The 26,836-nt window shown below is 43.7% G+C and overlaps 1 protein-coding gene across 3 annotated transcripts in view; it reads right to left on the bottom strand.

Annotated features, from left to right (window-relative positions):
• LOC102485510 (glucosaminyl (N-acetyl) transferase 2 (I blood group)) overlaps positions 1-26,836 on the bottom strand; it is a 78,720-nt gene that overhangs the window by 1,890 nt on the left and 49,994 nt on the right. For all 3 annotated transcript variants that reach the window (XM_006141210.3, XM_006141209.3, XM_014591029.2), the window contains exon 2: positions 5,896-5,988. In XM_006141210.3, the coding sequence (XP_006141272.1) occupies positions 5,896-5,988 (93 nt within the window). The remainder of the gene's footprint in view (positions 1-5,895; positions 5,989-26,836) is intronic.

The following is a 26,836-nucleotide window of genomic DNA, read 5'->3' on the forward strand; positions in this document are numbered from 1 at the left end:
AGACACTACCCGCCTTATCAAAAAAAAAACCTAAAAAAAAAAAAAAAAAAAAAAAAGCGGGGGGAGGGGGGAGTTTTGTTGGGAAGGGTTTAGAAGCAAGGATGGTAGGAAGTTAGAACTACTTTCCCGAAGTTCTTATGGACAAATAGAACAACTAGCGGTTGACAGTCTTATCAGACTAAAACCTTGGGAATTATATTCCCTAAGTATGGACAGTCCTTCAAGATTTTTGAGTAGAAGAATCAAATGATTAATTTTGCAAGGGATATATCAGTAACCAAAAAACTGAATAATAACTTAGTGTAAACTGGAAAACCTACTCAAATTCAATGGCTGAGGTAGGGCCGGCAGCTGGGGTGGTGGTTAAGGTGCTGGATTCCCACATAAACAACCACGATTTGAGTCTCTGACACAGTGGCTTGTAGTGTGTGTGTGTGTGTGTGTGTGTGTGTGTGTGTGTGTGTGTGTGTGTGTAGGTGCACGCCCAAGATCCCAAGAGCAGAATAGAGAAGAGACTGCAGAGTGGCCATTCTCCAGAGGCTTGATCTCTCACTTCCCTCTCTCTGGTGAGCCTACACGCCCTAAGACAAAAAACAAAAAAAAACTTAAAAGAATAAAAAGGTGGAACTGGAAAAGGTGTGGTGGTTAAGATAGTACACACTCTCTCGTGGCTAACTGCAGTTTGAGTCCTGGACCTGGTGGCTTGCTTTCTCACTTTCCCTCTCTCTCTCTCTGTGTCTCAGTTTCTCTTTGATCAAATTAAAATACAATAATAATAAATAAAATTGAAATTCTTTTTAAAAAAGAAAAAGAAAAACAGATGGTGGTAATGATTAAGCTTAGGAAATAGCCTTGTAGGGTCAAAATGGTAAGGAAACCCGAGATGTTGGTAAGGACGGTGTGGAAGACTCGTGATAGTACACAAGCCAGACAGGAAATGTTCAAAAGGAAACTCGTATAATATAAGGAAGAAGCTGGAAATGTTGATCCAACGGAAATCTCCATTTTCAACAAAATGAACAAGGTTAAAACAGCAACATGGTTTATATGTGGGAATATCACAGTGAATGAAGGTCAAATATCCTAGCCCCCTCGGAGCTGCTCTCATGTTTTGGGTAGAAAGAGTAAAATGAACAGTCTTTAAGTTGGTGAAGGAAACTAGTAGAGGTGACACAGATTGTAATCAGAGGGGAACTCCAAGGTCAAGCCATCCCAAGTGCCAAGAGGGCCGATCCAGGGGGTACACCCATGGGTTTGGAACAAGTCCTAATTACCCATGGACAAGGAAAAGGATTGTGTTGCTGAGTTACTAGCTTGGTGTCCAGTGTCCCTCCTTTCTAAAATTTTATTTATTTATTACATTTAATCCCATCTTTACAGTGTACAACATTTCTCGCATCCTTTTTTTTTTTTTTGAGAGGTTTTTGCTATAGGGCGCGTGCGCTCACCAGACAGACAGAGAGAGACACAGAGACAGAGACAGAAAGCGAGAAATCACCCCCCAGGGGTGATGAATTGTACAACATTTCTTTTTCCAGCTCAAATACTATGCATGTTAGTCAAGCCAAAGAGATTACTCTAGAACTTATCAGCAAATAGTTTCTCATTTTTTGTCAATTCAGGATACTTTTACTTTTTTTCTTCCCCTTTCCCTTCTCTCTCTTCCATACTAAACTTTTTTCCCCACATTTTATTGATTCACAAAATACCTTAGACTAAAAATATGGACAAAGCTAGAATCTAGTGACAAGGGCGCTGTAATTTTCTTCAGAAACTTTTTTTCATTAATTAATTTACATTCATTCCCTGAGCATCATCACAGCATACAAAATGTGATTTCCCATCCAGAATATACTGCATAGTGGCTTAATCATACATGTTATCGTCAATAATTTTCTATTTCTAGCTTCATATGTATATATATATATATATATATATTGAAATCACCGCCCAGGGGGGATGGCCACACCGCAATCCCTTCTCCTCCATTCTCCTTTCGGGATCTTGGGCACGCACGCACACACACCCAGCATGAGTTTAAGCCACCAGGTCCGGGACTTGAACCGTGGTCGAGTGCATGGGAGTTCAACGACATAGCCATTATGCTAACTGCTGTTCCCTCCCTTATTTCTCACCCTCTGCCATCTCCCACCCTCCTCCCACACTATCTCAGGTGTCTGTAGCTGTTTTGCATTCCTTCTCACAAAATTCACCAACGTTCTTTCTTTAAATTATGCCCTTTTCCTTTCCCTATGTAGTAGTTTGAGGGTCTAGACAATTTTTATGATCTGAACCACTTCATGTTTTCAGATATGTATTGATATAATAGGTACTGAAAGAAGACATTCATCTAGACCAGCAGGTGGCGTGGAGGCTAAGGTCGCTGGATCCCATATGACTATGGTTCGAGTCCTGGACCTAACAGTTTGAAAATCATGTCAGGTGCATGTGTATGTGCCCAAAATCTCAAGAGGAGAAGGGAGAAGAGATTACAGCATGGCCATTCTCTTGGGGGTTGATCTCTTACTTTCTCTCTTTTTCTCCCCAGCGAGCTCACACCCCTTACGGCAAAAAATATAGGGAAAAATAGAAAGAAAAAGTAAAAAGTTTTGTACAGTTAGGCAGTTCTGGGCTAGGGCCAACCCTCAAGACCCTCATCTACTATGTGACCAATAAAGTTCCCACACAAAGGCAGCACCCCGGTCCTCATCACCCTATACCCACCTATTTGGCATGGATATAGGGGTGATGACAAGGAGAAGTTAAGTCTCTGCTTGTGGGATGGGAGCTTCTGCGGTGGTGGGAGGGCTAGAGTCGCAAGGTTAATGACATGCCTGGGACACTGGTGTGGACACTGAGGTCCTCAAGTGTTCCAGCTGGAGAGGAGATAGAGAAGCAGATCATAAGGTGATTGCTGTAGAGGGTGACAGGAAGATGGAAGGATGTGGAGAAGACGATGACAGGTCCCAGATCTTGACAGCTTGACTGATGGAGATGGCCAGTTTTCCAAAGAAGTCTTGGGAGGACTTCAAAGTCAAAAGCAAGCCCCTGTCTATTCTCCTCTTAACCCAGGGACGACAGGCCATGATGAGAAGGCAGGCAAGTGGCAGGTGACATGCACTGTCCTCTGGGGAAAATATGGCCTCATGAGGATGAAACTGTACGTTTAAGAATAGACTGAAATTCAGTTCGGGGACACGAGGATGTTGCCAGTGGAAGGGAACTATCAAGAAGCAGATGCGAGGAGTTTGGCGTAACGGGGTATTGTAGAGAAGCAGCAGCTTGCAGGCTTTCACCTGAAAGGTTAGGTGAAGCTAAGATGGACTGGCAACGAAAGGCATAGAATAAAAGGAAGACTAGAGGCAAGAGTCTAACCATGGTTGTTACAGTCTGATCAGCAAGAGAGAAGGGGACATCCGGTCATAGTCAAATCACAGGAGTCTGTACTGCAGTCAGCTCCAGGAGGAGTATCTCTCAAAAACCTGGCAGCCCGCCCCTACAAAAGGAAAGGGGTGATTATAAAGGCATAGGGGAAGGAGTGACCTTGCTCAAGCATTTGTACAGAAGCAAAATTAAGCACTGTGACCTGGGGCATTTTTAGGGTTGGGGACTTTCCAGTCTTTAGGCAAACATAAGGAATCTTAATGGTCTTCACAGCTCTGGGCAAGGGGTCTGGGGATTGGGAGTTTCCAGTTATTTGGCGAAGACAATAGAAATGTTAATCACTCTATTTACTCTAGACAGAAGGAGGGAGGAAGTTTTCAATATAGAGAGAAGTTCAAAATGGAGGTGCTCATGTTTCAATGGGGAAAAATAGGCCAGACCTCCATATTTGCACTTACTCCTTCATTCACTTAATGGCTCAAGAAGTAAATATTTATTGCTGTTATGGTTGAATGTGCCCCTCTAAACTCATATGCTCACTCCTCACACCTACTGACAGCCTCAGAGTGGAGATAGGGTCTTTAAAGAAGCAAATAAATTAAAATGAGTTATTAGGATGGACTCTGATCCAATATGGCAGAGCCACCCTCCATCTTCCCTCAGAGAGAGACAAAGAGAGGGAAAGTGAGAAATCACTCCCTAGGAGGGATGGCCATGCCATAATCCCTTCTCCTCCATCCTTCTCTTGGGATTTTGGTCATGCACCCACACAAACCCAGTGTGATTTTCAAGCCACCAGGTCTGAGACTTGAACTGTAGAGTAGGTCATGTGGGATCCAGGTTTTATTCACCACACCACCTACTGGTCCAATGACAGCCCTTTTAATAAGAGGAGACTAGAACACACACACACACACACACACACACACATGGTGACAAAACTATGTGAAGCCACAGAAGATTGCCTTCTACAAGCAAGAAAAGAGGCTTCAAAGGAACCAACTCTACTGACTAGATCTGGGACTTCCAACCTCCAGAAGAGTGAGACAATGAATTTCTGCTGTGTAAGCCCCCCTAAGGCTGTGGTAATTCATTATGGCACCCTCAGTGCACCAATACACGTGCCCACTATGTGTCGGCCACCGTTCTAAATGGAATGTATACCAGAACTGGTAAAATCCTCCTTCATAAGACTCTATATAAAGGAAAATGCTTAGAGTTTTTAAGAGTTCCTCTCCCATTAGTGTCGCCTGCCATGATGCCAGAGCAGCAGCAATCACCCACAACTCTCCAAACATCCAGAAGGCCCTCTGAGAAGGAAGCAGAGGCTGACATGAGGAATGGGGCCCAGTTTGCTCTGAAACTATGATATCATGTCTCCTTCTCCTGACCATTCCATCCCCGCCCCCACAATTACACTCTCCAAAGAAATAGCAAGAGGAATAAACGATAAGAAAGTAGAAACTAGCAAGAAGAAAGTACCATCCATGGGGCCAGCAGGTGGTATGGTAGTTAAGGCACTCAACTCCCACGTGGCTGACCATGGGGAAGAAAGAAAGAAAGAAAGAGAGAAAGAGAGAAAGAGAGAAAGAGAGACAGAGAGAGAGAGAGAGAAAGAAAGAGAGAGAGAGAGAGAGAAAGAGAGAAAGAAAGAAAGAAAGAGAGAGAGAAAGAAAGAAAGAAAAAAAAGAAAGAGAGAAAGAAAAAAGGAAAGAAAGAAGGAAAGGGAGAAAGAAAGACAATAATAATAATAAATAAAAATGAAATGATTCTTACAAAAAACATTTTTGAAAAGGTGTTGCAGCCTCCCAGCTAACTAAGATCACAGCCTGAGTGTGCAAGTTCAGGTCGACCAGGCGTCTGAATCCTGGGTCTGCCATATGGCTTCAGTGTGGTGTAGTGGAACCCTACCAGCTGTAACATGTGGCTAGGCCCAGTATCCTTCTTATATGTCCTACCAGCCACACCATGTGGCTAGGCCCATAATCCTTATATGTGACATCTTCAGGAGATTTTTATTGAAAGGTCTACAAACAAGAATAAGAGGAAGAATTACAGAAGAAGTTGGCAAGTGACCTTAGATGGAAGAGATACAGGAGATGGATGAAGAATGAAGAGCCTGGATAGTTAACATTTGTGGATGACTGAGTTTGATGGGATGCTATTATGCCAAACCTTAACTGAGATATTATTTTCATAACTGAATTATTTTAGAGATATATTAACTGCTTCTCAGCAGTAACTTAAATTCCTCAAATATTTGATTAAGCAGAATAATGTGCAAAAAAAAAAAAAAAAGAAGAAACCACCATCATCATTTGAAACTACTTCCAATGTCTTCCTAAGCTAGACAATGTCAATGAGATGTCATCAAGCCTCTGATTTCTCCGTTTAATTATTAGCAAATTGGTTTAAATACACCAGGGGTTCTCTCTCCATGAGAACCCACAGCTACCTTCATGTAGGTACCAACATGCGCTGTGGCCAAGGCCATAAAAATGAATGCCTCACCGTGGCAACCTCCATGTTTATCTTCCATGTCAATCCACTTTATGGCTCTGAGGTTCCCTGTCCAGGATGCGTTGGGCATAGAGCCAGGTACATCTGCAAAATTGATAAAGAAGAAGAGCAGAGATGAGACCCATGAGAGAAGGGCATCAGTTTCATCAATTAAGCCTCCAAGCCATGCTCATTCTTTCAGGAGATTATCTTTCACATTGCGTGCTGGGCACAAATCCATGCATCTTCTATTTCCTGTGGTTGACCTTTTCACCAAAATTTTAGTTGCTGACTTATTACCTAATTAGGACAATGCTATTCAATTGATATAGGCATCAATATACAAATACAATTCTAATGAACAAATATCTAATCACTAGTTAGAAATCAGTATAAGGGGCCAGCAGATGGCATGGTAGTTAAGGACACTGGACTCCCACATAGCCGACCATGGTTCGCATCCTAGACCTGGAGGCTTTCTTTCTTTCTTTCTTTCTCTCTCTTGCTCTATCCCTTTCTGGTCAAATTAAAATAAATGAATAAATAAATTAAGTTAAATAAAATAATTCTTTTTTTAAAAAACAAAATCAGTATAATAAGGGGGCTGGCAGGTGGCATGGTGGTTGGGGGTGCTGGACTCCCATATGGCTGACCGCGGTTTGAGTCCCGGACCTGAAGGCTTTATGGCTGACCGCGGTTTGAGTCCCAGACCTGACGGCTTGTTTTCTCACTCCCTGCCCCCCTCCCCTTGGCTGTTGCTCTGCCCCTCTCTGGTCAAATTAAACTGAATAAATGAATAAGTAAAATAAAATAAAGAAAAGAAAAGAAAGAAAGTAAAGTTCAATAAAATAATTGAACTTTATTTATTTATTTATTTTAATTTGACCAGAGAGGAACAAAGTAAGAGAGAGAGAGAAGGAAAGTGAGAAGGCAAGCTGCCAGGTTTGGAACTCGAACCACAGTTGTCCATGTGGGAGTCCAGTGCTCTTAACAACCATGCCACCTGCTGGCCCCTCCTCATCCATTCTTTTAGTGGTCTTGAGGAAAACCCTCAGCATGGCCAGCAGAAGGTGCGCTGGTAAAATGCAGTGCTCGGTGACACTGACCCACAGGAGAAGGTGTCCAGGTTTGCACGTGCCCATGATCTGGGGCTGGCTGCAACTGGGGTGAACTGCCATGTTGAGACCATATTGGGGGTTGTGGGGGACAATCTCTCTGACTCATGAAAGAAATAGTTAAAAAAAAAAAAGTCTTGGGCCAACAGGTGGCAGAGTGGTTAAGCCACTGGATTCCCACATGGCCTACCACAGATCTGTCAGCTAAAAAATCACGCCATGTGCATTTAGGCCCAAAATTTCAGAAGGAGAATGGAGGAGAAGGGATTGTAGTGTGCCCATATCCTCAGAGATGATGCCTCGCTTTCCCTCTTCTCTCCAGCCAGTGAACACACCCTATGCAAAAACCTAAAAAATTATAAATTAATAAAAATAAAAAAGCTAATTCTTACAGGCTGGTCCTGGTGGTTAAACTGGCTGGATCAAACATGGCTGAGCACATGGCTGACTCCCTAACCCATTGGCTTGAAAAACACACCAGGCATATATGTAAGTATGCTCAAAAATCCCCAAAGGAGAAATGAAAGAGAAGGGATTACAGTATGGCCATTCTTCATGGAGAGTGCTTTCTTTGTCTCTCTGGTGAGCTCTGGCAAATTTAAAAAGTCTTTTAAAAAATTAAAGAACACTCAACAAGACTTCTAATGAGTGCTTGGTCTGAATCCTTTGTGGGCATCATTTGCTCACTACTTTAAGGAGTTTTAGTGAATACCCCTATTACGTAATGTGCCCACTATGCAATAAATAATATTAAATAAAAAATATATTTAAAAAATATACATGGAGCGGGACCAGCAGTTGGCGTAATGGCTATGTCGCTGGACTCCCACGTAGTCGACCATGATTCAAGTCCTGGATCCGGTGGCTTAAACTCACGCCGGGCTCGTGTGTGTGCGTGCCCAAGATCTCACCAAGAGGAGAATGGAGAAGGGATTATGGAGTGGCCATCCCTCCTGGGGGGTGATTTCTCGTTTTCTGTCTCTCTGGCAAGCATACATGCCCTATAGCAAAAACAAACAAAACAAAACAAAACATGGAGAGCCCAGAGCTGCCAAGTCTATCTTTCGTACTATTGTTTAGTTACTCCTTTTCAGTACGAGCTTTTACTGATACTCTGTTTTTTCTCCAGAGATTGACCTCAGGCCTCACCTCCTGATGGGATGGATGTTGGCCAAAACTTTGTTCTCATTCTAGCTTTACCATTAACCAGCTGGGTGTCCTTGGGCATCATTTAACATCTCCAAGACTCACCTCTCAAAGGAAGTGAGTAGATTAGATCAGTGTTTTGTTTTTGTTTTTTTTTTTTAACCATTGAGACTGTAACTCACAGAAAGAAAAAAAACATTAAGTCATGCACACAGAGGCATATACACCACAAACAAAAGTTTCAGAAAACCATACTTAGGCTTACTACATGCAAGGTATTTATTTTATGTTGTTTTCTAATCTAGTTTCATCTTAAAATTCTGGTCAAAAATTATCATAGTGATTTCTCTATGTTATAATGGGATACAACTACTATTTGGAAAACGTCAGATTGGGATTTATTATTTCTATTATTAAACTATTAATGTTTATCAGGATTCTAGGTAGTTACCGTGTAGATGGTATTAATTCTACCTTCGATTCACAAGTACCCTGGGAAGAGCCTATTTTTCATTATTTTTAGGAGGTGCCAATATTATCAGAGAAAACACTCTGAACTATAAAATCCATTTCTCTCGTTTGCTCTTCATAGGCTTATGTAAACAAAACATTTGAGAAAAGGTTTACAGAGTAAAGAGGAATGTTTTTCTTGGGAGTCAGCCTCTCTTAGTCAAATAACCACATTTGTTAGATACATGAATATGATTCAATGAAATGCAATATTATATTGACTTGACTTTCTCATCATTGTTCTTACACAGTTTGGTCCACACGCTGGGAGATTTCTGTGAGATAACAAGTTCCAAGAATTGTTTATTATTTAAGCTCATATATATATATATGAGCTTATACTTTTCATTTATTAAATAAACAAAAAATTTTTTTAAAATTTTGCTATAGGGCACAGGCAGTCACCAGAGAGGGGTGGGGGACAGTGAAAAATCACCTTGAGGGAGGATGCTCACACCACAGTCCCTTCTCCTCCATTCTCCTCTTGGGATTTTGGATACGCAAGCACACATATTTGGCATGATTTTTCAAACTACCAGGTCCAGTACTGAAACTGCACAGTTGGCCATGTGGGATTTTAATCTCCCCACTACCTACTGGCCCACAAAGAATTTTTTTCTTTTTCTTTTTTAGAGGTTTTTGCCATAAGGTACATGCACTTGTTGGAAAGAGAGAGGGAAAGTGAGAAAGCACCCCCCTATCCACTATCCACCCAGGGGAGGGGGGGCATTGCCACACAGCAATCCCTTCTCCTTCATTCTTCACCTGGGATCTTGCACACGCCTGGCATGATTTTTCAAGCTCCGACCCAGGACTCGAACTGCAGTCAACCATGTGGGAGTCCAGTGAGGTAACGACTACACCATCCACTGGCCCCCAACAAGCAATTTTTTAAAATTCATTTCTTCCATAAGCAAGAAATAAAGACAGAGGCAGAGAGACAAGATTGCAATTTACCCCTAGCCTCAGTCAGCCAGCTCATGGCCTGGTAGTTAGGGAGACTTGATCCCATAAGTCTTACAACATGGTTCGAGTCCTGATCCCAGAAACTTGAAAAACACACCACATGCATGTGTGTGCATGCTCAAAATCCTGAAATGAGGGAGAGATGGAGTAGAAGAGGCTTTGGCATGGCCATTTCACATTAGGGGAGCATTCTTGCTTTCTCTCTCTCTGGTGAGTGCAAGCACCTTCTAACAAATTTAAAAAAAAAAAGGGAAAGAAAGAAAAGACATGGTATACTAGTTTTTTGTTAGTTTTTCATGAACTATGCATGTGTTGCACTTAGCAATACTGGGGAAATTCAATAAGTGGAATAAATGAAGATATAATCCCTCCATTAAAATCAAGGGCATGATACATTTGTGGAAGAGACTGCTTTTTTTTAAAGAGAGATTTTTGCTATAGGGTGTGTGTACTTGCTGGAGAGACACAGAGAGACAGAAAATGAGAAATCACTCCAGGGGGATGGCCGCACTGCAATCCCTTCTCCTTCATTCTCCTCTCAAGATTTTGGGCACACATGCACATGCACCCGGTGTGAGAGTGAAACCGCCAGGTCTCGGACTTGAACCATAGTCCACTACATGGGTCCAGAAACATAGCCATTTTGCTATGTGCTGGTTCCAGAAGAGACTCCTTTTTTTACAGTCATCCAAAGTGATGTTTTATTTTTAAAAAAAAAATAATTATTTTGACTTTTTAAAATTTATTAATTTTTAATTTGACCAGAGAGGGACAGAGCAAGAGAGAGAGAGAAAGCAAGCCACCAGGCCCAGAATTCCAATCGTGGTTGGCCATGTGGGAAACCTGCATCTTTAAATATCAAAACACCTGCTGGCCCTAAGATCTTCTAATTCTAATTCTAATTCTAATTCTAATACTGTCAAGTATTAATTCTAATACTGTCAAGCTATGAAGCTATATAAACTAGAACCTACAAAAATCTAAATGAGTTACCTAGGGGTATGGACTTACTAAAGAGCTCTTGATTTTTGTTTCCAGATAACTATTCACTTCCTCTAATGGTTTCACGCATGCCCTCTACATTCTATAGTAGACGCTGAAAGTAAAGTCATGAACCGGGTATTCTTGGACCTTCCAGCCTAGCCTATTCAGGAGGATTTGTATTTGCCAGTATTTCTAGTAGCAGCCCAAACACCTTCACTTAAGATTCTTTCCTGGATGGGACCAGAAGTTAATGTAATGGCTATGTCACTGGACTCCCATGTAGCTGACCGCGGTTCGTGTCCCGGACCCGATAACTTGAAACTCACGCCAGGTATGTGTGCGTGCGTGCCCAAGATCCCAGGAGGAGAATGGAGGAGAGGGGATTGCGGCGTGGCCATCCTCCCTGGGGAGTGATTTCTCGCTTTCTGTCTCTCTGTTTCTCTCTGTCTGGTAAGCGCACGCGCCCTATAGCAAAAACAAAACAAAACAAAAAAGACCCTTTCCTGGATAGCCTGCTGAGGAATTGGAAAGGTTAGTAAAATATTTAAAAACATGGCAATCTGTTTCCTTAAAACCCTGATCTAATGCTAATCTTGACCCATTGTCCCCCTGGCTGTTTATTATCTAATTTCTCATTAAAGGCTCCTTTAATTATGGTAGATTTTCCTGAGGCTGGCTGGGAAGGCCTTCAGCTTCCCTACTTCCAGACTTCCAGCCTGACTGCTTTCCCTTTTTGCCTCCCCTAAACTATGATGTCGTTCTGAACCCTCCTGCTTAACGGGGTTCCACTAGTTAATTCCTCCCAGCTATGATGGCTGAAAAAGAGCCCCCAACTGATTTCCTATCTACCAGCAGTTCTTCAAGCCTTATCTGATTGCCTGGTGTTGCTCAAAGGCAGTGCTCTTTACTTTCCTTGGTAGCACCGCCCTGGCTCAGCTTGACATCCTCACCAGACTAGTGTTCCCCCAAGAGGCCTCTCTGCTGATAGTCTGCCCACCTCCTTGGCATTATCACCAGATGGCCCCTTCTTTAATCAACTTTGATCTCACTGGCATCCTCTTTGGGGGATGCAGGCTACTCTGACCCATGTGCCCTGTGTCTATTTCCTCAAACTAACTCCAGATGGCCCCCAACCACTCACCCTCTGGTACGTGAAGCTCAGACTTGTCATCATCCTGGGCCTCTTCTGCAGACGCTATCTCACTTCGCAGTAGGATTCTGACTCCCAAACCCATCTTTCATTCTGTATTTCTGCCTCTGTCCCCTGGGGTCCAGCTTAATAGTTACTTCCTCCCTCAAAACCTTGACTCTAACATATTTTGGGACCAGCAGATGGCGTAATAGTTAAGTCGCTGGACTCCCACATAGCTGGCAGCTTAAAACTCACTCCAGGCGCGTGTGCATGTGTGCCTAAAGTCCCAGGAGGAGAATGGAGGAGAAGGGATTGCGGTGTAGCCATCCCTCTTGGGGGGTGATTTCTTGCTTTTGGTCTCTCTGTCTCTCCAACAAGCCATCAGGTCCGGGACTCGAACCATGGTTGACTATGTCAAAATCCAGCAACGTAACCATTACACTATCTTCTGGTCCCTTATGTCCTCTTTAAAAGAAAAAAATAATAATTCATACCTGCAGGGGGTGATTTCTCACTTTCCTTCTCTCTCTCTGTCTCTCTCTGGCGAGTGCACTTGCCCTATAGCAAAAACTAAAAAAACTAAAATAAAATAAAAAGGGAGAGACTGGCTCGTGTTTCCCCTTCTCTGTTGCACAGCCTGACTGACACTGGTTCATCCCCTGCAGCCAGGTAGGGCAGGCCATGCCCTCCTTACTAGGGGAACTGTGAATAACACTAAAATGTCCTTCCCACGCCAGAAGTAAAACCCCCAAAACATGATATCATAATGCGCCTCTTTGCACAAATACTTCCACGTTACTTTAAGACAACAGCAGGGTCATTTCCTACTTGACAAATCTATACTGAACACAGAAAGTAAATAACCTTTCCCTAGGGACCTCAACTACTAGGCTGGCTGTGTTGGGTTTCCTTAAATTAAACCAATGCAGGCAACACTTAGGTCATCTTAACTACTTTGGTGTCTTCATGGGTTCACAAACACTGTGCCCTTCGGATACCTGTTTTATTGGATTCCAGACGCCAGGCAGATTCTGTTATTTGCAGCGCTCGAACTGCAAGTGGGAAGGTTTTCTGTCACGCATTTAGTTAAGGATGTTTGTTCACCGCTTCAACTGGGTACTTTGCAATGTGAGTGGCATTTTCTAGCTTCCCCGTGACTGCGGCAAATAAAACAGTATCGATTTCCCTTGCAGGGAAGGGTCCTCTCACTGCAATAGATAGAACCCAGAACCCAGCGTGCCTGGTACTGTTTTGTTGGTTGCCTGGGAGTTTCCAGCTCGCCCTGCCCACAGCGTCTTCTGCACCTTCAAAACAAGGCACCGGGCTACACCCAGTTGGATATAAATCAAGAATTCATTTGCACCTTGTAAAACACTCCCTCCAATTCCATGTCAAAGTAGCAAAAAAAAAAAAAAAAATCACGCTGGCATAGGACTGAAGTCTAATTTTACAACCCAACACAGGGCAAAAGTTGGAGGTCAGGGGTAAATTCCATTTGTAGCTACATAGAGATAGCTAATTTTGGGAGTTAATTCTTTGTCTGCAGCAAGAGTCATCTTTTATACAGACCAGCAGAGCAGTTCTGTTTACGATCTTCTTTTTGCAAATATGGGAAACACCTCAATTAAACTCAAAAGAGATGAAACAGGCCAGTGGTGGTCAAGGTGACTGGATCCCACCTGGCCAACTTCGAGGTTGAGTTCCTGGCCCAACGGCTTGAAAAACATGCCAAGTGCATGTAATGTAAGTTGGGCCAGCAGGTGGCGTGGTGGTTAAGGTGCTGGAATTCCCAATATGACTGACCACGGTTCGAGTCCTGGACCTGGAGGCTTGCTTTCTCACTCTCCCCCTCTCTGTCTTTCTCTAGCAAAACTAAAGTGAAAAAAAAAAATCTTAAAATTAAAAAAAGAAAAGAGCCCAAAATACCAAAAGGAGGGAGGGATTGTGGTGTGACCATCCCCCAAGGGGGGGGTGATTTCTCACCCTTTCTCTCTCGTGGAAAATACATGCACCCCCCTGGAAAATTACAAAACAGAGAGAGGAAACATTATGTGAAGTGAATAATATAATGAAAAATGTCCTTGGTTTTTTTTTTTTTTTTTAAATAATAAATGGGAAAAAAAAGAACGTGGGCCAAAAGGAACCAGTACTCAATAAATATTAAAACTGTCAAAGGATCTGTAAGAAACCATCATGTTCACCTTGAAACACACAAAATAAATTTATTTCTTAAAATGAAAAGAAAGTCTAAATAAAGACCTGCTGTTCCAGACCCTGCTGGGTGCAGACTTCATGATTCTCTCTTTATGATATTCTGGGAAAGGCAAACTCATAGGGATGGAGAACAGTTTGGGATTTGTCATGGGAGGAGGGGTTGACTATCAAGCTCAGCACAAGGAATTTTTATTTATTTATATTATTTTTAAAAAAAAATTTGGCGAGGTTTTTGCTACAGGGTGTGTGCACTCGCCAGAGAGAGACAGAGAGACAGAAAGCAAGAAATTATCCCCCAGGGGGGACGGCCACGCTGAAATCCCTTCTCCTTCATTCTCCTCTCGGGATCTTGGGCATGCACGCACACGCGCCTGGCATGAGTTTAAGCCACCGGGTCTGGGACTCAAACTGTGGTCAGCTACATGGGAGTTTAGCGACATAGCCATTATGCTAACTGCTGGTCCCAGGAATTTTTTTTAAACTAGAATAGTTTTTATTTTTATTTATATGTAGTAAAATCCACTTTTTCAGTCCAGTTCAATGTGTTTTGATGGTTACATAGAGACAGGTACATATGTGTCTACCACTACTGTAAGATCAATCACAGGACCAGCAGTTGACGTAATGGCTATGTCGTTGGACTCCCATGTAGCCGACTGTGGTTCGTGTCCCAGACCTGGTGGCTTAAACTCACGCCGGGTGCGTGTGCATGTGTGCCCAAGATCCCGAGGGGAGAAGGGATTATAATGTGCCCATCCCCCCTGGGGGGTGATTTCTCGCTTTCTGTCTCTCTGTCTTTGTCTTTCTGGCGAGTACACGTGCCCTATAGCAAAAACCTCTCAAAAAATAATAATAATAACCAACACTACAACCATATTCAGTGGGCACCTTCCTTTCTGTGCCAGGAGTGGTGCCATCGACTTTATTATAGAGTCAAAAGCTATTAGATATAGCGTTCATGCTTCATTTCTTACCATGCTTGCCCTCTTTCCCCTCAGTGTCCACCACTATTAGATTAAACTGGCCAAGGAAACTAAGCTGAAGAGTTGATGGGACTCATCTGAGCTCATAGGCTAGAAGAAACCATGAGTTGAACCCCTCACCCTCAGAAGGAACAGGACTCACCCTCTTCATTCTCCCATATTCTCAATGCCATGTGGACCATGGAGGGTTCAGAGGTAAAGGAGGCAATGACTCATTCAGGGACCTGCTCTTTCCTGCTCTGACCCCTTGCTGTGACACAAGGGATGGAAGCTGGTAGGGAGGTGGGCAAGACTCCTCAACCTGATTCAGGAGCCCCTTATTTTGGTGAACTCAACACTGTATGTTTTTACCAAGCCAAGAGAGAAGAGATTCCGGATATCTGAAAATAGGAGTTTTCCTCTTTTCAAGAGTCAAGAAATCAACACTGACAGAACGGTGGTCGGCAGCCTGTTTCCTCCTATCCAAGTACCTGCACCGATGCTTCCCAACACGCATGACTGTGGGTCCTACAGACCAGCACAACGTCTCAGCTACGCTCCTCCTCTCATTCCCTGTGCAGAACGAGACCAGAGCGTACACAAAGCTGAGGGCAGGAGAGCAATCAAGCTGATTTTGTCTGGGTTTTAGAAAATCATAGTAATTCTGGAAGCCTGGCAAGGGGAGGGGCTGCATTTTAAAGGCAACAGGGTGGAATGAAAACCACTAACAGTCATTGATTCTAGAATGGAGCCAGGCACTTGATAGGCTTATATCAATCTGTGAAGTTTGCATACAATGGTAGGTAGGTTGCCATCCCCACTTTACAAATACAGAAAAACTGAGATTCCAAGATAATTACACAGTTTGCCTCAAATCATACACTGGGTATCTGCAAAAAGCCAGATGGCCCGGGTCCATGGGCTTCCTGTTTCCCTCCCACACACCGAACATACTAGCCTCAGTCCAACTCAGCATTTATGGACACACCAAAAACACAACAAAACACAACTTAGCACAAATCAACGGAAATGTGCTATCTTGAAAACAATGAGAGAATTGGGGAAGCTGTGCTCCTCAGTACCCGTTTCCTCATTTGGTCAGCTGGCCTGACAGCTATGTTCTGGCAGTAGAGGTGGCTGGCATCCAGAGATGACATTGTGACAATATGAGGAAATGCATTGCCCAGAGGCTGTTGTTCCATTAATCCTACTGGTCACAGTACAATACAGAGGCCACATTAGTATACCATGGGGCAGATAGGCTGGAGATGACAACAGAATCAACAACAGCCAAGCTGAGAGCTGTATCCCCGTTATCTTGTAACTCTCTCACCTGCCTTAGGAGATCAGTATTAGCCCCATGTTACAGATGAGTCAACTGAAGCTCACTAGGTGGGTTAATGGCTCGGGATTTCACAAAAGGTAAAAGAACCGAAATTTTTTTTTTTTTTTAAGAGACATTTTTGCTGGAGGGCATCCGTGCTTGCCAGAGAGACAGAAGCAAGAAATCACCCTCCCTGGAGGGATGGCCACATCACAATCCCTTCTCCATACTCTTCTCGGGATCTTGGGCGCACACACACACACACACACACATACACACACACACACACTCGGTGTGATTTTAAGCCACCAGATCTGGGACTCGAACCAGACTACGTGGGAGTCCAACCACATAACCATTACACTATCTGCTGGTCCCAGAAATAAACTCTTAACAAGAAAGAAAGAAAATACAAGAAGACTTGACTGATGGAAAAATATTTTCATGTTAATCCTATCTTCATACCCACACTGGGCTCATAGTAAGATGGGCAATTATCTTTTATACTTATTTGATGTTCTTTTTAACAGAGGACATGGAATATTTAGTTATGATGAAGATGAAAATAAAAGATGCTTCAAACACTGCACATAAAACAATCTATCCCACTACCCAATTTACTAGTCGTAAGGGCCGTACTTCTGCCCACTTCTGCTATGGAAAGAGGAAGGCCAGGCTAATGGAAGTCTTCACAAGGAGAATTCTGACTCTCTTACTTCTAATGCCTACAGAGCTTGTGCTTGTACATTCAGCTTTGTTGATTCAAAAGAAAAAAATAAAAAAGACGATGAAAACTCAGTCTGGTTGACATAGTACATCCTAAAAGTTTAAGCGGCATGAAAAATATCTTCACTTTTAGGCAAATTGTTATTATGGGATATGTAGAAAGCCCTAGTCTGGAATATAAAAATTTTTCATTACTTTCTTTTTAAATTTGCTACAGGGCACATGTGCTCTCTAGAGAGAGAGAGAGAGAGAGAGAGAGAGAGAGAGAGAGAGAGAGTATTCCCCTCCCCTATGGGGAAAGGTTATACCATAATCCCTTCTCCTCCATTTCTCTTTTTAAAATTATTTTATTTAACTTTACTTATTTATTTATTTTAATTTGACCAGAGAAAGACAGAGCAAGAGAGAGAGAGAAAATGAGAAAGCAAGTCACCAGGTCTAGGACTTGAACCACGGTCGGCCATGTGAGAATCCAGCACCCTTAACCACCACGCCACCTGCCGGCCCCTCCATTTCTCCTTTTGGGATTCTGGGCATGCACACAAATGTGCCCAGCATGTTTTTAAAGCCACCAGTTCTGGCACTTGAACCAAACATGCAGCCATGTGGGATCCAGCCACTTTAACCACCACGTCACTGTGGCTGGCTTGCATTTCTTTTAAAAAGAAGAGACCACTCATTTTTGAGAATGATAGAGTGAACTCTTGAAATTTGTCATAAATTTTGAGCTTTCAGAACCAATGGATGGTATAATAGTTACATCATTGGACTCCCACATAGTCAACCATGGTTTGAGTCCTGGACCCAGTAGCTTAAAACTCATACTGGGCACATGTGCTTGTGAGCCCAAAATTCTGAGAGGAGAATGGAGGAGAAGGAATTGTGGAGTGGTCATCCCCCATGGGGGGTGATATCTCACTTTCTATCTCTCTGTCTCTCTCTGTCTCTCTGGTGAGCATACACATCCTATAGCAAAGATCTCTCTTTAAAAAATGTTTTTAAAAAGAACTATTTTATTTAACTTTATTTAAATTTGACCAGCAAGGGACAGAGTGAGAGAGAGAGAGAGAGAGAGAGAGAGGAAAAGTGAGAGAGCAAGCCACCAGGTCCAGGACTCAAACCGCAGTCGGCCATGTGGGAATCCAGCACCCCTAACCACCATGCCACTTGCTGGACCCCAAAACAATTTTATTTATTTTTTTGTTTTCTAGCTTTGAGTTTGTGTAACATGTTGACGGGAGGGACTCATAAGGGATTATTGTACTATTCTCTGTACTATTGTGTGTGCTTATAAATATTTATAATGGAGTTTAAAAATCATCCCTGTGTAAGTATGTAGGGCAGGCACAATCATTTTAAAATTGAGGAAGCTGAACACCCAAAATGGGAAGGATGTGGTCAGCAAAACCCTTGTATAGACTGTGAAAGAGTTCTCAGTTTTCTTTCAAGTCTTGGCTGTGTTGATTTCCTTCTTGAAGAAATTACGTGATGTTCTAAACAGACATCTTAAGACCTTTCTGGAACATGGCAGGATTTAAGAGAAGAATGCAACCAATTAAACCCAATTCCTGCTTCTTTCATGGGATACGATCGCAAGAACAGAGTTCTGAAGATACGATCGAGATCTTTTGTGTTTTTAAGAAAACACTCTTCTAATGGATAATGCACATGTCACAGTGTTATGAAGACGACCAAGTGAAGCTTTTTTGTAGTTATTTTTTAAAGAATAATTTATTCTAATTTTATTTATTTATTTATTTTTTCTTCCTTCCTTCCTTCCTTTCTTCCTTCCTTCCTTCCTTCCTTCCTTCCTTCCTTCCTTCCTTCCTTCCTTCCTTTCTTTCTTTCTTTCTTTCAATTTAACCAGAAAGAGACACACACACACACAGAGAAGGAAGGTGAGAAAACAAGCCACCAGGTCCTGTACTCGAACTATGGTCAGCCATGTGGGAGTGTCCAGCGCCTTAATCACCATGCTACCTGCTGGTCCTGCTTTTTAGTAGTTTAAAAACTTATACCAGGGGCTTGATGGTGCAGCGATAAGGAAATATAAAGCTCTGTAAGACAGGCCCACATGGGAAGGTTGGGTGCCCGTGATCCAGGCTTCAGGAAGGGGATGCTTTATGGAAGCTCTCTTTTTGTCTCTCTCACTCAAGGAATGAATAAATAAAGTTGATAGGGAACCAGCAGTTAGCGTAATGGCTATGTCGCTGGACTCCCACGTAGTCGACCGCGGTTCATGTCCCGGACCCGGTGGCTTAAAACTCACGCCGGGCGCGTGTGCGTGTGTGCCCAAGATCCCGAGAGGAGAATGGAGGAGAAGGGATTGCGGCGTGACCATCCCCCCTGGGGGGTGATTTCTCCCTTTCTGTCTCTATGTCTCTCTCTGTCTGTCTGGCGAGCGCACGCGCCCTACAGTGAAAATCTCTCAAAAAAAAAAAAAAAGAAAAAGAAAAGAAAAATTACCCCAATAACATTAAGAAAAGTCAAAATATACCCACCTGCCAGCTCCAGGATAGATTGTCTTCTGGCCACAAAAATACAGTCTCACTTAAGACTTGAATGTTCTAGTGACGTTCATTAAGACAAGATTCTACCAGTCTGTCAATGTTCTTGGTCATGAATGGTACAATCAGCAAGAATGAATGCATCTTTTGTGGTTCTAGAAGCCCAATTCTACATTTAGGCTGATGTCCAGAGAACACAATGCATACCAGCCACACCCAAATTTAGTGCCCTGGTAACTTTTAGGTAGGAAACGCATACTTCATAAATTGCTCAGTGTTTACGATTGCTGAGAGTCACCTAGAGGGATATTTTAAGTCTTTGTTGCTGTCTTTTCTTAACCTTTCAAATTTTTATGCTCTTGTCTTTTTTGTAAGCCAGCAATGAAGGAGCACTCTTGGTCAAATTAAGTCAGAAATCACCCTGACAGGAACGTGGTGTAGCCCAGGAATGTGGTGACCGGGAGTACTGAATGGGTGTCAGGTGTGAGAGAAACTCAGACCAGGGGCAGGTTAGCCAGAAATGACCCAGGGGTGTCTGCGTACACTGCTGGTTCTCTTACTTAGTACGCGATGCCATGATCAGCCTGTTTTGGCTACCTGGGAGTCAGGTGTTCTTTTTGTTTTTCAATTTTTTTTTTTTTTAGAGGTTTTTGCTATAGGGCGTGTGCGCTCGCCAGACAGACAGAGACAGAGAGGCAGAAAGCGAAAAATCACCCCCCAGGGGGGGTGGCCACACCGCAATCTCTTCTCCTCCATTCTCCTCTTGGGATCCTGGGCACGCACGCACACGCGCCCGGCGTGAGTTTTAAGCCATCGGGTCTGGGACGCGAACCGCGGTTGACTACATAGGAGTCCAGTGACATAGCCATTACGCTAACTGCTAGTTCCTTGTTTTTTCAGTTTTTAGAGAGTTTTTTGCTATAGGCCATGTGCACGCGCCAGATAAACAGACAAAAAGCAAGAAATCACCAACCCCTTGGGTGGGGTGGCCATGGTACAATCCCTCCTCCTCCATTTTCCTCTCTGGATCTTGGACACATTTGCACAAGCACCGGGCATGAGTTTTAAGCTGCCGGATCTAGGACTTGAACTGCAGTTGGCTTTGTGGGAGTCCGGCAATATAACCATTACACCATCCGCTGGTCCCTGGAGTCAGGTGTCAGGAAGAATTCTAACAGTTGATCTGGAACTATGGAGCTTTCGCTACTTCTGCTGCATCTCTCTTTTTCATTTACTGATATTATTGCTGATGAGTTATATTTCCAAGCATTATTTCACCTATTTCTCTAATCATTTTTTTCTTTAGATTTTTGTCATAGGGCTCATGCACTCTCTGGAGAGAGACAGTGAGAGGGAAAGTGAGAAATCAACCTGGAAGGAAGGGGGCATGCAGCAATTCCTTCTCATCCATTCTTCTCCTGGGATTTTGGCCACATGCTCATATGTGCACCCAGAATGATTTTCAAGCTGTCAGGTATGGGACTTGAACTGTGATCAACCGTGTGAAAGTGCAACACCCTAGCCACCATCCACCTGCTGGCCCCCTGTTTCTCTAATTTTCATTCTCAAAAATTATTCCCCCCTTCAGGTACAGGATACTTGGACATGTTCTTTCCCTGTTCTCCTAACTATCTAGAACATTCTTGTTCTTTCCAAACCCAACCACCAACATCTGGGACTTGCATGTCTTCTAATAGGGCACATGAGCAGTGACGAAAGCTAATGTGGGGACAGCAAGCGGAGAATACAAAGAGGAGTGTCACTTTGCTTATGTCTAGGGAGCTCAACTATGGAGGAGACAGGGCAAAGGAGATCCTTACTCAACAGCTAATTATAATTCTTTTTTTCGAGGGACATTTTTGCTATAGGGCATGTGCACTAACCAGAGAAACAGAGACAGAGAGACAGAAAGCAAGAAATCATCTTCCCCCCCTTAGGGAGGGAGGGGATGGCCACACCACAATCCTCCTCTCAGGATCCTGGGCACACAGGCACACGTGCCTGGGGTGAGTTTTAAGCTCCTGAGTCCGGAACTGGATCCGCAGCCAGCTACATAACCATGACGCCATCTGTGGGTCCCATTAATTGTAAATGAAGGCTGGAAGAAACGGTGCTGGCTAGAACTCACAGGTGGAGAACCAGCTATCTCAGAAGGAGGTTATCAGAGCTGGCTTCTAGAGGAAGTGACATCCAAAGTGGATCATAAAAGATGGAGGAGGTACCATCAGATAGAGTAATGGTTACATTGCTGGCCTCCCACGTAGTCGAGCACGGTTCAAGTCCCAGACCCAGAGGCTTAAAACTGATAACCAGGTATGTGTGTGTGCGCCCAAGATCCTGAGAAGGAGAATGGAAGAGAGGAGATTGCAGCGTGGCCATCTCCCCTGGGGGGTGATTTCTCGCTTTCTGTCTCTCTGTCTCTCTCCAGTGAGTACACATGCCTAATGGTAAAATTCTAAAAATAGTAATAATGAATAAGCTTTTTTTTTTTAAATCAATCTTGCGGGCCAGTAGGTGGCATGGTGGTTAAGGTGGCTGAACTCCCACGTGGCTGACTGTGGTTTGAGTTCCGGACCTAGCAGCTTGCTTTCTTTCCTTCTCTCTCTCTGGTCAACTTTAATAAAACAAATAAATAATTACAATGAATAAAATGTAATCATTTTTTAAAATCAGTGTTGCACCATATTACTCACAGAAGATATGGTGCCTAAAATAAGGACCATATTTTCCTTTTTTTTTTTTTAAGTGGATAGAGAAGGTTTATTTTTCACTTTCTGAAGGAGGAAAGGGGCCGGATGCAGAAAGATGCAGAGAACTGCAGAGGCCCAGAAGGGACTCTTGGGACTTTCAAAGGAAAGGGATTTAGGGGGGTGATTAAGATACTCCTGATACAGGATGTCCAGTAGGGATCATTTTTCTTTTTCCAAGTATTTTTGTGGTGAACTTAAAAAAAAAAAAAAAGTACGTATATATAATATATTTATTTTCTAGAGAGAGAGATATTTTTGCTATAGGGCATGTATGCTCACTGGAGAAATGGAGAGAGAGACAGAGAGATAGAAAGCAAGAGAACCATTCTCCAGGGGGGAGGGCCATGCCACAGTCCCTTCTCCATTCTCCTCCCAGGATCTTGGCCATGCACACACATGCACCAAGAGCTTTTTTGTAGCTACGGGGTCTGGGGACTCAAACCGTGGTAGGCCACTTGAGAGTATAGTAAACGCTATGCCATTTGCTGGTCCTGATAAATAAATAAATAAATAAATAAATAAATAAATACACACACACACACACACACACACACACACACACACACACACACATATTTTAAACCTAGCATTTAAAATGTCTTAAAATAGGAATGGATATTCAGGAAAAAAGTATATTGGGGAGGGTCAGCAGATGGCAAGTGTCCAAAATCCTGGAATGGAGAATGGAGGAGAAGAGATTGCAGCATGGCCATTCCCTTGGAAGGTGGTTTCTCACATTCTCTCTCTCTGTGCCTCCAGCAAGTACCTTTTTACCTTACAGCAAAAATCTCTCTTAAAAACAATTATTTTTTTGAGGACTTGAGGTGAGAGAAACTTAGCCCAATATATTTTAAGTAAACAATCATTAAAACTAAATAGTCAAGCATTCAAATCCCAGAACATCAATTCCACGGGGTCATGCCCATGTGCTCACAGCTGTATCCCCCGTACACAGAGGAGAGTCTGGGACAGTGAGGGCTATGTAAGTATTTGCTGATGACTGGACACACAAAATCAGAGAGACTATTTTTTTTTTTTTTTTAGAGGTTTTGGAGAGGTTTTTGCTATAGGGTGCATGTGCTTGCCAGACACAGAGAGAGAGAGACAGAGAGATAGAAAGCGAGAAATCATCCCCCAGGGGGGATGGCCATGCCTCAATCTCTTCTCCTCCATTCACCTCTCGGGATCTTGGGCACGCACGCACACACGCCCAGTGTGAGCTTAAGCCACCGGGTCCAGGGCTCAAACCACAGTCGGCTACATGGGAGTCCAGGGACATAGCCATTACACTAACTGCTGGTCCCGAGAGCCTATTATTTTTGAAAGACTTCTTTTTGACTTCGTGTAAAGGTGAAATCCTCAAGACACTCCATTCTCTACTATGATTCTAACAGCAGTTGGGTTTAAAGTCTTGGCCTGTTTCCTTCTCACTCCCCAGCCTCTCCGAGAACAGGAACGGCTCAGAGAGGAGCCAAGGCCTGGTCCCCCAGGACGCTGGCACAGAGGCTGTGCAGGGTGGTGGTGGTTCATTCCAGAAAGGACAGCTTGTGACTAGCTGGCACGGTGGTCTGACAGGTCTCACGGGGTCTGTCTTCCATAAACACACACACACACACACTCTCACGCACACATATTCTTTTTCTCTTTCTACCCTCATTTTCAGTTCCGAGTGTCAGGTGGAGCTTCCTTCCAGTGCCTTCCCCATTTTTTTCTCAACTGCCCTTATCCTTCCATGTTTCTGGGATTCTGCAGGGAATCTGCTTTCGATAAACAGGAAGGAAGAAGGATTATTGCTTCCTTCCCTGGTGCGCCAAAAACCAGTTCAAACTTGAGGTCACACGAGTGCAGGCTGGGACCCCAGCTTTGCCTTGGACAAGCGATGGAAACCACACAAACAGATGACTTCAGTCTAAGCCTCAGTTTCCTCATCTGTTCATGAGGGTAACAAGGACGATCTCTTATCCGTAACAGAAATGATGCAGAACTTATCTGACACAAATTTCACCAGCAGAAACAATATTAGAGGCCATGTACAGAATGTTTACATGGGGCCAGCCGATGGGGCGGTTAAGGCAGCTAGATACCATGTGGCTGACTGTGGGGTTCAAATCCCAGACCCGGAGGTTAGAAAAACATGCGGAACACATGTACATGAATGCCCAGACTCCACGAAGAGGAAGAGGGGACTGTGGTGTGACAGTCCCCCAAGGAAGGGAACGATCTCACGTTCCTGCTCTCTTTCTGTCTCTCTCTGGTGAGCACACTCCGGCAAATTAAAAAAAAAAAAAAAAGAAAAGAAAAAAAACTTACAGGTGTTTAAAATGGGTATTTGTGGGACCGCCGGATGGTGTAGTGGTTATGTCATTGGACTCCCATATGTCTGACCGTGGTTCCAGTTCCAGACCCGGTGGCTTGAAAATCACACCAGGCCCGTGTGCGTGCAGGCCCAGCATCCCAGGAGGAGAATGGAGGAGTAGAGATTCCAGTGTGGCCATCCCCCCTGGATGGGAGGGTGATTTCTCACTTTCCCTCTAAGTGTCTCTGTCTCCCCCCAACACCAGCGTAAGTGCACACACCCTAAAGCAAAAACTTCTTAATAAAATACAATAAAATGGGTATTTGTGAATAATAAGCCTAACACACATGACACTGATACATGTTGGTTTTTTTCCTTCAGACATGTTTGTGACCAGTCTGTTCAGCATTTCTGAAAATGAACTGCTAACGGGACAGCATATGTCTCTGTCCCCAGCCCCCTGCCGCCCTCTTTCTGTCCCTCTGTAAACACATGCCCATGATCGCCACTCCAGCGTAGTTCTCAGAAATGCCCAGGGCTCTTTTCCTAAGTGGCCTGAGGTGATCTTTAAAAATCCATCATTATTCACTTAGACCAGAAATCCCACAAAATCATGCAAATCAAGAGGTTCACATCTTTGAGTTCAATTTAAGAACACCTGTGACGCTTCCCAGGCCATCGAGAACATGCAAATCTGAAAACCACCAACTATCTGAACGATGTCGCTTACAGAGCCGCGTGTGCCATTCCGTCATCACAGTGGTGGCCTTGGTTGGTGTGCCCAGGCCAAAGAGTGGGACTGGAATAAAGCTGGGCCTAAAGAATGCTGAATTTTTACTGCACCTGCTTAAAAATGCAGAGAGTAATGCTGAATGGAAGGATGCAGGTTTGGATGTAGATTCTCCGGTCACTGAGCATATTTAGGTGACCAGGGCACCCAAGATGCATGGTCATGCAAGCTCAGTAACCCACACATTAACCCACTCGAGAGCTCCCCCTGCCATGTCGTGATGGTTCTTACTGAAACAGAGCGAACTGTTCCCAAATGCAAGAAGAGTTTGCACAGAAGAAAAAGATCTCCCAGAAGAAAATGAAGAAAAACTTCTGGCATGGGAATAAATTCAGCATAAATACTTGCAGATAAAAGTTTAAAAAGAAGGCCTGGCAAGTGGGTGGTAGTTAAGGGCACTAGATTCCCATATGGCCAACTGCAGTTCAAGTCCCCAGACCTGGCAGGTTGCTTTCTCATTTTCCCTCTCTCTCTCACTCACCCTGTCCTTCTCTGTTCAAATGAAGAAATAAATAAATAATTCAATAAAGGTTAATAAAATAAGGGACCAGCAGAGAGTGTAATGGCTACGTCGCTGGACTCCCATGCAGTCAACTGCAGTTCGAATCCCAAACGCACTGGCTTAAACTCACGCCAGGTGCATGTGCGTGCGTGCCCAAGATCCCAAGAGAATGGAGGAGAAGGGATTGCGGCGTGACCACCCTCCCTGGGGATTTCTCACTTTCGGTCTTCTGTTTTTCTGGTGCACATGTGTACCCTACAGCAAAACCTCTACAAAAGAAAAAGAAAAAAAGAAAGAGAGGAAAAATAAAAGAAAGAAAGGAGAGAGATACTTTAGTACTGGAGACCTCACTGTGTGATGTCTTACTGCTTTGAGTCTATTTTCAGACGTGACTGTGGCTTTGAATAGCACTCGCAGGTGTGGCAGGTGTGGCAATGCAATGATACTATGCAGGAGAGCTGGGAGTTATTTCAAGCAGGGCAGGCAGAGGGCCCTTCACACGGGTCTGACACCCACAGACATGCTGGTGAAATACTGGGAAGTAAGCATACTGGGACATCCTCAGATAGAAGAGCTGCAGGTCACAGGCTGCATGTGGGAAACAGAACTCTGAAGAGAAGCCCAGTCCTGGGACCAGCAGAGGGTGTAATGGTTAACGTCACTGGACTCCCATGTAGTTGACCGCAGTTCGGGTCCCAGACCCAGTGACTTAAAACTCATGCTGGGTACGTGTGCGTGCATGCTCAAAATCCCGAGAAGTGAATGGAGGAGAAGGGATTGTGGCATGGCCTTCCCCCCTCCCCGGGGGGGGGGGCAGTGATTTCTCGCTTTCTGTCTCTCTGGCGAGCGCATGCACCCTATAGCAAAAATCTCTCTCTCCAAAAAAAAAAGGAACCCAGTCCTGAGTCAAAGGGGGTGCGATGCTATTTTCTGTCCTCGCCTGTCTAGTATACCTTGGAGTCCTTTCCAAATTATCACAAACAATTGAAAAGACTGTGGTTAAAAAAAAAAAAAAAAAACAAAAAAAAA

Source organism: Tupaia chinensis, unplaced genomic scaffold (genome assembly GCF_000334495.1).
Source record: "Tupaia chinensis unplaced genomic scaffold, TupChi_1.0 Scaffold000048_1, whole genome shotgun sequence".
Lineage (NCBI taxonomy): Eukaryota > Metazoa > Chordata > Mammalia > Scandentia > Tupaiidae > Tupaia > Tupaia belangeri.